This window comes from Nicotiana tabacum, chromosome 19, assembly GCF_000715075.1.
Source record: "Nicotiana tabacum cultivar K326 chromosome 19, ASM71507v2, whole genome shotgun sequence".
Taxonomy (NCBI): Eukaryota; Viridiplantae; Streptophyta; class Magnoliopsida; order Solanales; family Solanaceae; genus Nicotiana; species Nicotiana tabacum.
In genome coordinates this window covers 101,817,584-101,832,265 of record NC_134098.1, presented here as the reverse complement: position 1 = coordinate 101,832,265, position 14,682 = coordinate 101,817,584, and the positions used below count along the sequence as shown (strand labels likewise).

The 14,682-nt window shown below is 34.1% G+C and overlaps 1 protein-coding gene and 1 pseudogene across 2 annotated transcripts; both read right to left on the bottom strand.

Annotated features, from left to right (window-relative positions):
* Nucleotides 1-4,509: 4,509 nt before the first annotated feature.
* LOC107796434 (large ribosomal subunit protein uL14mz) lies at nt 4,510-8,906 on the bottom strand. 2 transcript variants are annotated; one of them, XM_016619199.2, is made up of 4 exons: nt 8,696-8,906; nt 7,007-7,054; nt 5,751-5,842; nt 4,510-5,367 (listed from the first exon to the last, which is right to left on the bottom strand). In XM_016619199.2, exons 2-4 carry the CDS (start codon nt 7,038-7,040, stop codon nt 4,993-4,995), a joined length of 501 nt encoding a protein of 166 aa, XP_016474685.2. In that variant the 5' UTR covers nt 7,041-7,054; nt 8,696-8,906; the 3' UTR covers nt 4,510-4,992. The 2 variants fall into 2 exon arrangements, with proteins under 2 accessions (XP_016474685.2, XP_016474686.2); XM_016619200.2 differs by lacking the exon at nt 8,696-8,906 and adding an exon at nt 8,487-8,655.
* Nucleotides 8,907-9,651: 745 nt separating this feature from the next.
* LOC107796435 (short-chain dehydrogenase/reductase 1-like) lies at nt 9,652-12,630 on the bottom strand (annotated as a pseudogene).
* Between the last annotated feature and the right edge of the window lie 2,052 nt (nt 12,631-14,682).

Genomic DNA, 14,682 nt, shown 5'->3' with positions numbered 1-14,682 from the left:
ATACATCTTAAGATATGTATATATATCGAATATAGCTTATATATATACTATAATATACTATATATACATCTTAAGATATGTATATATATCGAATATAGCTTATATATATAATATACTATATATACTATAATATTGTGTGTATATATATATATATATATATATATATATATATATATATATATATATATATATATACACACACAAATAATATAGCATATATCTTAAGATGTATATATAGTATAGTATATATCTATATATATCGAATATAGCTTATATATATACTATATATACATCTTAAGATATGTATATATATCGAATATATAGTATAGTATAGTGTGTGTGTGTGTGTATATATATATATATATATATATATATATATATATATATATATATTATATATATTATAACGCATTGCTTTGAATATCTCTTTACAATATTTTTATCTTTAAATTTGAATTCAAAAATTTAGGTGACAATTCTATAATATAATTTACAAGGAATTGCCTTAGATATTTTTATTACCATTTTTTTTCTCTAACTTTTATAAAAATAAATTAAAAAAATTGAAAGTATCTGTTGGGCCCACTTGGGCCCGCTTAGGCCCGGGACCGGCCCACTTAACCCGGGACCGTTAGTTCGTGGTCCCGGTCCCGGGCCGGTTCCAACAAGAAGTCCGCGAAGCTCGGGACCGCTTAGGACCAGCCTACTTAGGACCGGGCCCGCGAAGCCCACTTAGGACCGGCCCCGGCCTATATGCCACCCTTAAATGGGTATGATTAGTTTTTTGGGTGTGTATGAGGTAATGAGTTCTACAGGTGTTTTGTGCCAATGTCCTTGGGATTTTGGTGGTCAACGTAGCTTGGTTGAGTTAGAAGGATTCAGTCCTTACGGATTGGTTTTGTGCCATTAGGGTTCGGAGAGAGTTCTTGATGGTTTTGAGAACAACTCTTGGCACGTTCGAGAACGAACGTTTGTTTAAAAGGGGGAGGATGTAACGACCCGGCCAGTTGTTCCGAGAGTTATAGCCTTGTTTCTCTCATTCCTGATTCTTTATGTGTTGTTCAGCGGTGTTGAGTTGTATCGAGTTGGTAGGTTTGGGTCCGGAGTAGTTTTGGAGTGAAATGAGACACTTAGTCCCTTAGTTAGAAAGCTAAGTTAGAAAAGTCAACCGGAAGTTGACTTATGAATAAACGAACTCATTGGGTGATTTTAGACTTAGGAGTGTGTCCGGAATGTAATTTGGAGGTCTGTGGTAGAATTAGGCTTGAATTGGCGAAAGTTAGAAATTTGGCGATTTTGGTTGGCGGTGGAAAATTAGGTATCGAGGTCGGAATGGAATTTCGGAAGTTGAAGTAGGTTCGTAGTATCATTTGTGACGTGTATGCAAAATTTGAGGTCATTTGGACGTGGTTTGATAGGTTTCGGCGTCGTCGGCGAATTTTGGAAGTTTAGAAGTTCTTAGGCTTGAATTCGAGGTTGATTTGGTATTTTGGTATTGTTTTGGGTGTTTCGGAGGTTCGACTAAGTTCAGGTAGTGATATATGACTTGTTGAAATTATTGGTTGAGGTCCCGAGGACCTCGGGTGAGTTTCGGATAGGTTTGGGTTGTGTTACACTCGTTTTTCCTATGTTTCGACATCGTTTCTGCAAGCATAAATGATATCATATTGAAAACCTGAGCTTCTATTTCCTTTTTGATTGAAGCATTAGATCCGTATCGTAATTAGGGACCCGTCGCAAAAAGAATCGTCGAATTTGGACATCGTATGAGGATTTTATGGTCATTTTACTAAGAATTAGGTTGCCAGATTTTTCAGATTAATTATGAAATTGTCACTGACGGCGTATTTAAAAATCTGCACTAATTGCAATTATTGAAACCAACATATCTCCTTCATTATAAGGTCAAATTGAGTGATTCAAAAGCCTAACGTGACTAGAATTTCACAAGGAATCCATTGGAGGCATAAAAAGCGAGTTTCGAGATCGTTTGGCATGAGAAACGAGGCAGAATAGCTGGCAGAAAAATATATAAAACGAGGGTTTGTTCATTCGGTCATATTTTGAGTTGGGGAGCTCGGATTTGGGCGCTTTTGGGGGCGATTTTCACCATAAGGATTGGGATAAGTGTTCTCTACTCAGTTTTAGTTATATTTTATAAATCCATCTTCGTTTTTGGGATTTGATTGATGATTTCAAAGTGAAATTGAGGGAGTTAGGGTTTGAGTTTTGGAGAGTTTAAGTGAGGATTTGAGGGACCAAACGGAGTCCGATTTTGATAAATTTTATATGGTTAAACTCGGGAGAGGACGAGGTTTATTATTCTGCCATTTTTGACTAATTTCGAGACGTGGGCCCGGGGAGACGGGTTTTGGCCGATTTTGAATTTTTGGCATATTTATGTAGTTTTTATTATGGAATTTGATTCTTTAGACTATGTTGATAGTAGTATTCTGATTTTTGGTTAGATTCGGAGCTTTTGGAGACCGAGTCCAGAGACGAGGGCATCCCGGAGTAAGATTTTACGCTGTTAAGGTAAGTAACAATTTTAACTCTGGCTTTGAAGGTATAAACCCAGAGAATTTGATATCATGTGTCTGTTTGGAGGTGATACCCATGCTAGGTGACGGGCGTGTGGGTGTATACCTCGAGGGATTGAAACTTGGTTCGTCCCGTGAGTCCTCATGGCCATCATCTGTGTTTACGTAGTTACTTGTTGTTGAACTTGTCTGCCTTCATGTTAGAGATTATGCTTAGGATTTATTCATGCTCACATTATTTGTACTCAGTCATAATAAATTATTGTACGTGTTTACCTCAGTCTCTATTATTTGCTAATATGATGTGATACTTGATGTGGGTTGTATTCCCTTATTTGTTGATGATGGTGAGGCTAGTGAGGCACATGATTGAGTGAAGCCGAGGGCCTTGTTGTGAGGATATTAATACCATAGCGCGTGAGTTGTCCGCGTAGCACGTGGACCGTGCGGGTCCAGGTATTGATACCATAGTGCGTGAGTTGTCCGCGTAGCACGTGAGTTGATCGTGCGGATCCAGGTATTGATATGATGGCACGTGAGTTGTCCGTACTTAGCGTTTGGGCTTTGGGAGCCCCTCCGGAGTCTGTACACACCCCCAGTGAGCGCAGAGTGTTGAGCGTTGAGTGCTGAGTGATGGAGTGACATTGCTGTGAGGTTGCATTTACTTTTGTTATTGTTGCATTTACCTATTAATTTTCTTTGTAGTCTTACTGATTTATGAAATTACATGTCTACTCTTGTTTGTACTTAATTGTGAAAATAATAATTGGATTATTCTGCTTAGCTCGTCACTACTGCTCAGTTCCTTAGTTATTTCTGTTACTACTGAATCGGTTGTACTCATACTACATCCTGCACTTTATGTACAGATCCAGGTGAGTTAGAAGGCAGCGATCGTTGAGTTCAAGCCGGCTATCTTTGGAGACTGCAAGGTAGCTATTAGCGCCCGCAGGACCTTGTTACTCCTCTTGTCATTTCTTCTTTTGGATAGTTAGACAGTTTATATATCTTAGTTCATAGTTTTAGATGCTCATGACTTAGTGACACCCCGATGTTTGGGGCTCGTTTCCGTAGTTTCTATATTATATTTAGAGTTGATTTAGTTTATGAGAAATTCAAATGTTGGTATTGTTTTATTAAATTTTTATAATTGATTTAGTAGTAATGTTTTGAGAAATAGGCTTGCCTTGTAACACGATAGGCGCCATCATGACCATGGTTAGATTTTGGGTCGTGACAATAACATTCTGCCAAACATCGATTTCTACACAGGCGGACCATCACCAAACATAAAACTTGCAAAAAGGATTGTTACCATTTTTTTTTTTTAAATGCAAAGCCTTAAACCATGTTTGGGATAATCTGAATATTCTCATACCTCAAAAGAAAAAGCATATAAAGAAGATTGATTTCCACTGAAAACTTGAGTGAAAATACTGAACAAGTGAAGATGAAGGAGAAGAAGAGGAAAGAAGATGAGCAGAGGCTTCAAAAATGAAGAAAGTGGGAGTAGTTCGATGTTTTAGGATTTATTTGATGAGGGTAGTTTTGGGATTAGTAAAAGCTATAAGGGACAAGTAAGTAATTTCATTGGTCAAAATAAGATGGCTTTTAAGCCAAAAACGGAGAAGTTAGGGTCAGCCAACTTGTGGCTTTTGGCTTTTTTTAAGCCCTTTTTAACTTTTTTTTAAGCAGTTTTCTTGTTAGTCAAACACTCCAAAAATCTAAAAAGAGCTTAAAAACTGGTCAAGCCAATCCAAGTGGGCTCTAAGTGACAAACAAGAACTAAAAAATAAAGAGTCTACATATCCAAGTATTTTATAATGGGAAAATGATCATTAAAGTACTTTGTGATAAGAAATTGATGGACAAATATTTAAAAGTTCCTTTTCAAATTCTACTTTCAATGGGGGACTCCCGTAAAGATGGTGTTATTTTAAGCATGAGAATTTCACAATCACACTTCCAATGTCACTCTTAAAGTTCCTTCTTAATTTCAATATCACAAACTGTACAACAAGTCCATCATGCTGCAACCAAACCCCAACTAAAACAAGTTAATTATATCTGAAAGCATTTAGAGCTTTATAACTTATCGATATTCTGAAAGCATACTAGTACTAGTATTAATTTAAGTTCCAATAGGATGAAAATTGAGAAGTCACTAATTGTGTTAGTGATGTCTCTATTTCAAGTCGGTTTATGGACTCTGTCCCTTGAGCACTGGATCCAGATCATACTCCAGACCAAAACTGGGGAAAGGAAAAGAGACAGCACAGTGCCTTGAGCGCCGACATTTATATGTACAGGTCAAAATGTTTATGATTATAAAAGAAGCATGTTTTGCAGCTTGTGAACAAGAAGGTGGGTTCCCACAAAAATGCGACATTCAGCTTCCAAGCGACAGAATAATCACCGGTAGAACTACCCTGAGAAGCAAGAGGTTAAGACCTTAGGCAATATGCTCTGCAAGACTAAGAATCTTAACATGCTTCTTTTTCCTCAACTCATGGGGCACTGGACCAAAAACTCTGGTTCCAATCGGTTCACCATGCTTGTTGATAAGCACCACAGCATTGTCATCAAACTTTACTTCGCTCCCATCACAGCGGCCCCTTGGCATAGCAGCACGAACGACAACACCATAATGAACATCTCCTTTCTTCACTTTCCCACCTGGCTGAGCTTCCTTCACTGAGCAAACTATTGTGTCTCCTAATCTTGCTCCTTTCTTGCCCTTCAGTGCTTGGATGCACATCACTCTCTTTGCACCTGAATTGTCTACCACTTTCAGATTCGTCCTCATCTGTATGAAGGTCCTTTGTTGCTGAAAGGACCAAAAACAAGTAAAGAACTTTAGTATCATAATTGTAACATGAGATAATTCAAATCTTACTCAACATAGCAGAGTTAACTCATAAGATTCAAGACCTTTTTCATATAAACTTTTAGCCATGTGATGTTATTAAGGCACTTTCTCTAATGAAAATAAGCATTTCATATTTTTTATTAGTAAGAAGGGTTTTTCTTAATGTGAAGAATAAATTATGTGACTTGCACTATTACATTATAAGCATGCATTGACAAAATGCACGCAACATCCATATTTCATGATCGATGGCTGATGGACATTGCAAATGGACCGGAAAAAAGAATCGGGTTTTTGGGGGGGGGAGGGGGGGGGTGATTGAAATAGCAGAGCAGACTAACCTGTAACAAATGACTGCACTTCATCTCGTGTGTTGATCTTACTAAACCATCAGGATTGTTGCAGAGGCCACTGAACAATGAACGGCCCACTACTGCAGTTTCATCACACATGTTTAAAGCACAGGTCATGCATACAGACAAGGAAATAAGGAACAGCTGATTATAAGGCAATGCGGATTAGAGCACAGTAAGGCAGTGAATGCAATAAGCTGGTATAGTTAGCATAATAACCTGTTGCAGTTGCTAATGGGCTTCCTAATGCGCATAAAACCATCAATATTGAACAACATTTCGCAAGGTTGTGTTCGTGCAGAATTGTTGATGACTTTGGCTGATAAAAACCATATTAATTCCTTCTTCCAAATTAAATTATCGTGTGTGACTTAAAAAATGATTAAATAAGTTGATAGGTGTAAATGTGTCGTATCAATGCAATTATAGGACTAAGCTAGAGGCCACAAGTTAATTTATTTCTTTAAAGAATATGAAAAAAGAAACAAGAAAAAAGGTAGCTGTATCAAGTAGAAAATGAGTCTCGCATAAACATCACTTTGGACAATGAGGATATCCAATTTGGGATGAAGCAAATCGATTCAACAGAAGTTTTCTTAGCCCAAGAGAATAACTTTCATAAAAATCTAGACTTTATCTTTTAAATGGGTAAAACCCTTCCTTTACAACTATATATCTATGTTCTGCCTGCTATGCTGTAAAGAACGTAAATGACAGTCACTGCTCGAAGATTTTGATATCAAACCCCACCTGAATGGACAGATTAGTTGGTAAAATGACAAATAAAAAAGGGCTGACAAGTAACTAATACATTCTATCACTAGAGACAAACGTGTAGTACCTGTTTATGAGCTGCTCCATGCAAGAAATATAAAATGAGTTCATTGTGTGGATTATAACTATGAGACGTACATGCAAAATCTAACTGAGTTCATTAGAGCATCTCCCAAAGAGAAATAATGTAAACTACCTCTCTGCAGATCAACCAAAGGAGTATCTCAGCCTATAACCTCTAAAACTTACTCCGATTTGTTTCCCTCACTCGTTTCATTTAGTTTATCTACTTGAAACTACATCACCTTTTCCCTTGAGGAAAGGAAAAGAGAGAAAGGGAGAGAGAGAGATCACTGGCATTTTAACATATTTGTCACGTCATTGAAAAAAAGTGAGATACAGGTTCCGTCTCATACAAATGTATAGCATACTGCTCCATCTTAGCAGTCAAAGAATGTAAAGCCCCTTACCACGAACCAACCGTGAAGAAGAAGATGCAGCCATCTTTGGAGAAGATTCTGTGATAGAAATGAGAAAGTTAAATACAATACCATCCCCAAATAGACATAACACAAGCAACAAAACTAAAACACCAATTCCACCAATAGGTGTAAACAATATTCAAATAAATTTAGTGTAAATAATAATAATATTATGTGAAGTACAGCAGTACACCAGCAACTCAACATGTGGGTCAGTGATCAGAGGAAGAAAAAATCAAGCAACAAAAGCCTTGATAAACCTGAAGATTTCCTCTTTTGTTTTTTTTCTTATTTTGAATATGGTAACCCCCTCACCACCACACTCCCTTATCGAGGATCCCAACAGCGGGCCTTTTTTCATTTCGCTCTTTTGGTGAATCGAATTATGGTTAGAGCAGAGGATCCTTGACACTACGGTATTTCTCCCTCGTCTCTTTCCCTTCAGAACCCGCATCACATAATATACATAATATTTGTTTCTACTAACAAAACTTATCAGATACACGCGAATATAAGCATCTCAATCTATTGACTTCCCCTTTTTTCGGTTGATAAACCATAAGTATTTTTGAGAATAAACCAAACACACTGTAACCCATACTTCTTTGCACAAAGACTTGTTAATCTTGAAGCTGAATTACTTAACTCACTACTGTGAACACATCATGACGGACTTACTTTCCAATAAAACTATTTGTTTCAGCACTAGGTCTATCCTTATTTTCACCATTTCAAAGAAAGATTATTGCAAATTGAATCGCGAGTGCACATGTCAAGAAACTAATGCAAGATCAAGTCATCTGGTTGCAATCATCAGTTACTTAAATGGAGAAAATAAGGATAGCTCTCAAAATTTTTATCGAGAATTAATTTGAACTGCAACAGTATGAGTTTCTGTGCCCATTGTTTTCCTGGAAAAGCAATTGCAATCTTCCATCCGGATTCAGAATCCTAAATACTGTATTAAAGAAGTATGCAACCTTCAGATACTATCAATATTCAAAAAAGGCCTCTTTTAAATTCCAGAATTCGGAGTTAAAGACGGCCATTTCGATGGGGAAAGAAGCCACAGAAAGTACCTCTTTCTTCACCAAGACATCCTTAATTAAAGAAGAAGTAGAAAAACAAGTCACTACTGAATAAAGAAGCTTAGTCCCACTAGTGAATTCCCTTAGCTCACGAACAACAAGTGTATCATATAAGATATAACTCTTGCTTTCCAAATAGTAGCTTTATAGGATCTTATGATTTTCAAAATCCTAACAATTTCTATCAATGCAATGAAGTATACAACGTACCAAAACTCACATTACAGAGTTTTCATGTAAATGTATCAATTAGCAACTGGGGTTAGACAAATAACAAATTTTCACCAATTTACAGAACACCTTACTATTACTAAGCCCAGAGAATCAACAAAAAATCAACACTAACAAAATTAATCCAGAGCAAATATAAAAAATTTAACCTTTTAGCTCAAAAAGTAGGGAAAAAATCACCAACTTGCAGTACCCATTAATCAAAACCCAGATTAAAATGCGCAAAGTTAATCCGAAGCATATATAAAGATTGAATCCTTTTAGCTCAATGGGTATTAAATTTGGATCTTTTCTTGATAGACTATTAATCTTTAAAGGTGATAGATTGATGTGTCAAGTATGAAGACTTTACACTTACAGCTATAAGGAATAGTAGAAAGATGAACTGAGAAATAAGGATCTGATATTGTCAATCGTTGATGCTTCGTTTTGGCTGAGAAAAATGAACCTCTGGTGCGTCTAGCTCCCTAGGGTTTATGGTTTTCCTTTTTGTTTGTTTTTTTTTTCCCTTTTTCCCTTCTTTTTTTTTTTTAACTTTCTCTCTGAATAAAATATAGACAAGATGTTTTGCTCTGTTTGTTATAGTTATTAACAAAAAAAATATATAGACAAGATGTTTGCAATTGAATTCTTTCACATTAATTTTTGCTTTTCTTTTTATATTTTGAACTTTTAAGACTAAATACAAAAGGAGTATCTTAATATTTCATTTCACTTAGGATGAGCTATTAAATATTTATTCTAGTAAAAGATGTCTTTGACGTTTTTGCTATTCTGTTTAAAATTGTTGTAGTTATTGAATCTTTGATCTCCACAATCGTCGATTTAACAATGCAGGATTCTAATGATTTTTTTCATTTTGTAGTTATTCATAGTATTACGTAATACGTATAGCTGAAATTTGTATACTTAATTGACAATTTACATTAATTCAATTATTTAATTACTTAATCAATTTATTATTACACGGCAACTATAGTAGTTTCATGTAATATTAGGATGAAAAAAATTGTGAAAATTTAAAATTTATTTCCCAAGTATTTTTTAGAACAAATGTCTGGTTCTACTCTAGCTAGTTTTCGGCGTAGTCCAGTTCTCCTTGCGTATGTAATCTTGTACTCTCATCACAACCATACTATTCTTTACAGCATTAATAAGAAGAAATTAACTCTAATTTCTTTTCTTTGAAAAAATAAAATTACAGACCTATGAAGCTGTTATTCCAGATCCAACATGAAAAGATTAGCTTTACGGAAATAAAACACCTAGAAGACTGAAAATAACTTTAACTTTATCTTTTTACTTTAGAAATAAGAGTAAATTATAAACTTTTTATATCACATATAAAATATCTCATTAACCAAACATTCACAACAATAAAACATATGGACAAAATTACTAATCTTTGTATTACAATTTCTACAGTATGATATAAGTGCATACGCAGCAACCAACTCATTAGATTGCCAATTTGATTAGAAAGGTGACACCTCTTTCCTACTGAAATACTTTCCTGATGGAGCTCCCTCAGGTAAAAGAGCAATCCAAACAGGACTTTCAGCACCCTCTTCAACACTCAATTTGCCACAATTGATAGTCATATCAGTTTTGACATAGCCTGGACAAACACAGTTGATGAGAAAACTTGGGTATTTCTTGGCCAATATTCTTGTGTAAGCATTCACTGCTGATTTTGATAGTGTATATGCAGGTAAAATCAGAGGCCAGTTTTTACTTTCCAACAAACCCTCCTTTAAATCTTGCAAGAAAGCATTCAGAACCTCATCCACTCTGTCTTCTGTTAAATTCTCAGCATCACTTTACACTCCTACAGCCCATTCATTGCGTACATGCTGAAACAACATTCAATTGTGCCAAAATGAAAACAGTCAGAAGATTTGTCTATTCTCTAAAATTGTAAGAGTACTATGACATATATGATAATAGTAGAATATGTGTATTAAAGTTTACGTTTTATACACTGACAATGCAAGTAAACTGTTATGTTTTCGTTTTTTTTGAGACCGTGGCGGAAAGGGTTCACCCCCTTCGCCGAAAATTACATTGTATATACAAGGCAAAATCTGTTTTTCACATTTATATACTATGTTTTGAATCCTCTTGAGACAACCCAAAAGCATAGTTTAGTGGTCAAAGGAGTTCAAAATCTTTGTGAGAGGTCATTTGTTCAATTCCCACTAGCTACAATTTCTTTTAATTTTTTTTAACTTTTTCCTTTTTTTAACCCCATTAGCGAAAATCGTGCCTCTGTCACTGCTTGAGACATCTTAACAACTAAGAAAAGTTGGCATGTAATTTGATGAAATACCTCTAAACTAAGAAAAGTTGGTATGTAATTAGATGAAATACCTCTAACTTTCCAGCAAAGGAGGAGACATTGACAATACGAGGTGAATCAGAACTTTGAAGTAGAGGTAATAATTCTTGAATCATCTGTTTTGGCCCATAGTAGTTTGTTTTTAGACATTCTTCAGCTACATCATAAGTTTGAGTTGCTACCTTTATCTTCTCAACGAATAAGTCTTGCTGCATCACCAACACAAGATTCATTTCAAATGGATAAAAGAATGTGCTGAAGAAATTCACAGGACCATAAAATTGCAGTAGAAGAAACTTTTTATTTTGTTTGGTGGAGTGGGTGAAAGAGACATTAATTACAGTAATTCATTACTTTTTAGCTATGTTGCTCGGACCCTCCAAAAATGTTATCGGATGCGTGTCAGATCCTCCAAAAGTAGTGCATTTTAAAGAGTCCGCACAACATAGCGTTTTAGTGTGTATGGTATCATTAATATGTGAACTCAATGGAATATCTATAAGCAAAAGAAGAATTGATGTGATATAATCACTTACTTCTGGACTTGTAATTGTAACATCTTTATCCATAAGCACTCCAATAACTGCTGCATTATTCACCTGGTACGTTTGTTCAGAAATGATGTACAGTATATATTATGTTACATAATGGTTAAGCATAATCATGAACTGTTAGTTAACCAAACATAAAAAAATTGGAGATTAAGAATGCAAATCTCAATTTGAAGCACATATATTTATATATATTAGACAATTGCATGTACTAGCAGCTCACCTTAACCTGATGGTATAAAGTACTGGTACATTCATTTGTTCTTTTTCTTATAAAAAGTGAAACCAATTTTCTAAAATCGAAGAGGAATTTGGAAGTGGAAATTACCAAGATATCAAGCTTGCCAAACCTGGCTTTGATGAAATCTTTGAGTTGTGCAATACTAGAAGGGTCAGTCACATCAAGCTTATGAAAAATAACATAATCAGATAGGCCACACTTCTTTAGTATATCAATAGCTTCAGCCCCTTTTATTTCATCTCTAGCTGTTAAGATCACCACTATCCCCTTTGAAGCTAGCTGTATACATATTTCTAGTCCTATTCCTTTGTTGGCTCCAGTCACAACTGCAATCCTGATAACAAATTTGAAACCATATATAAGAAAAAATAATGCTCAATCTTACTCACACAAAGATATATATAGAGCCCGAGCTAGACAATAGTGAGTTATGTTGAACCTCTTCAAATCTGCCATTGTCGAGGTAGGAAATAGAGTCCATTTATAAGGGGTGCTCTTAGGGTCCATTAGGTCAAAGTCCAGTAATTTTAGTAATTATTATAACCCTAGCTATCCCTATACAAGCACACATACGGTGTACTTCTAGAAATACAGAATGCGCAGTATTTTCCTACACTTAGTCTTCTTTTAAAGTCAGACTAGAGTTTAGACTGTGAAATAGGGTTGCTCCAACACACCGTGAAAACCACCACCTACTAGTAATTCCAGCGGCGGTTCATCCGTTTTCGCTTCCGCTACGAAGAACGTAAGTTCTCTGTTTATGATTTACGTGCAATCTAACGTAAGTTCTAATGTTTTCAGCCGATAAGGACAACGAACTAGTATAATCCCACAGGTGGGATTTAGCAGTAATATGTACGCAGGTCTTACCCCTAAAGAAATTCTGCCACTGCTTATAGAGAAGGAAAAAATCAAAGGAAAAAAAGGAGTGAATGTTATTGAATGGAGTACCTTTGAGTTGCCAGGAAGTTTGAAGCTTCTGCCATTGGTATGAAGTGTTGCGTGTTCGAATGTGTGTAAAAAAGAAGAAAGACTAGAAGAGTATTTCAGGCCCACGTACGGTTTAATTTGTGTGTTCCTTAATAGAGTAGTATTGAAAGTGAGTTTGTAATGATCTAACGTTTTAGTATTAATCATTCGACGACTGTGTTGTGTGGTAGGAAACGTGGAATAACTGAACAGCTATATATGATTGAGAATTAAGACAATTGGCAGCCATTCGTTCTCGGTCACAAAATATCCGGTTCCCACTTAAACCATTGTCTTCATTTCCTGTACCTTTTTCCTTTTGTATTCTTTTACTGCATCTTTTCGTTCTTGTATACTAGTATTAGCCCGCGCGAATACGCGGACACTAATCATGTCAAATATTTGAGTTATTTGGATTATATGTAAATAATCTTAAAATTTAAATTTTCTCGATAAATATAGATAATCATTGGATATTAATTAAGAAACACTACGTGAAAAAGATTAACTATTTCTCAAATCTCCTAGTTATAATTTCATTTTCTTTTTGGTATTATTCTCGCCGGTGTCATTGGATCCTAAAAATAGTCAGAAAATAAAATAATAACTCATATTTATGGCAAAATAATCAAAGATTGAGATTATGAAGGACTATTTGGATACGACTTGACTCTTTTGCTATTACTTGAACTCTTATTTGGTATGTTGATATCTTTCAAAAAATATTTCTATTTTAAAAATTCAGTTTCTAATACTTTATTTTTCAATAATAATTATTTTTATAATAATGGAAGTGAATATTATTCTTAATTCAAAACTCATTTTAGTCGGCTATCTAAACATTTAAAAAAGTTTTTAGCTAATGAATTTTTTTTCCCTAGTATGACTCTATTTTGATATTTGACATTAACCATGTTAAATATCTGAGTTATTTGAATTATATATAAATAACCTTAAAATTTAAACCTTCTAGATAATTATAGATAATCGTTAGATATTAATTAAGAAACACTAAATAAAAAAGACTAACATTTTCTCAAATCTCGTAGTGATAATTTTATTTTTGCACCATTCTCATTGGTGTCATTGGAACCTAAAAATAGCCACAAAGTGAATAACTCGTATTTATGCCAAAGCACAAAGGTTGACACAATATGAACGATTCTTTGGTTACGACGTGACTCTTATACTACGACTTGAACTCTTATTTGGTATGATTTTATCTTTAAAAAATATTTCTATTTTGAAATTTCAATTTCTAAAACTTTATATATATTATAATAATGATTATATATTTCTAAAACATTATATATATATTTCAATAATGATTATCTTTATAATGATGCAAGTGAAGATATTATCCTTAATTTAAAATTCACTTTAATCGGCTATCTAAAAATTTAAATAATTCTTTAGCCGGTGAAACTTTATTTTAGTATGACTCCGTTTTGAGTTTATCGATATCTCTAGCCATATATTTTATATTTTTAATATGTTATGCATACATATTTTTTGTTCTTCGAATCATTAAATGTTAAATTAGTTAATTGTTATTATATAACATTGCATATATTATCTTAAATTTGCCAAATAGTTTTTTCTCGATATCATACTTGGCTTAACCTCAATGCAAACTACTCAAATTGCATTTAAGTTCACATTCGAATATCATATCAGTTTGTTAGTAATAGTGATTTCTTTAAAAACGAAACACAATGTAAATAAAAAAAAAATTCTAAAATATTCTTATCTTATAATTTATGTATTTAAGTTGAAAAAAATATTTGAAATCGATGAGATCAGCTTTCAAATTTTTATACTCAACAAAGATGAAACAGAAGAAGAAATTCATTGTCATCTCTTATTTCTGGTTTTTAGATTTTTCATACATTTTTTTCTATATTTATTTTCTTTTTATCTTATTTTTTGTCTTTTTTATTTTGTTACAAAAAAATAATTTATTTCGCTATAAAAGGATGAGTTTTAATAGAAATTGTCCACATTAGAACTTTATTTATATTTTTAGTGTTTGGTTCAAATTCTTTCATATTTTTCTTTTGGCTTTATCTAATCAACCTAAATAAGTGCTTACCCAACCACTTAAATTAAAAAATTAAAGGATGTATATATAATCTATATATAATATGTGTATAATCGTATGTTGTCAATATATTATCAATGTATATTAGCTCTAAAAAGTAAACAATACATCTGGCTGGATATTTATGTAAATATTCCATAGGATT

What these genes read in the sequence shown, in the direction of transcription:
- LOC107796434 (XM_016619199.2), bottom strand. Translation starts at nt 7,040, where the DNA reads ATGGCTGCATCTTCTTCTTCACGGTTGGTTCGTG. An exon ending in TTCTTCACGGTTGGTTCGTG is followed by an intron (nt 5,843 to 7,006) that starts GTAAGGGGCTTT and finishes ATGAAACTGCAG; the next exon opens with TAGTGGGCCGTTCATTGTTC. An exon ending in AGTGCAGTCATTTGTTACAG is followed by an intron (nt 5,368 to 5,750) that starts GTTAGTCTGCTC and finishes TGGTCCTTTCAG; the next exon opens with CAACAAAGGACCTTCATACA.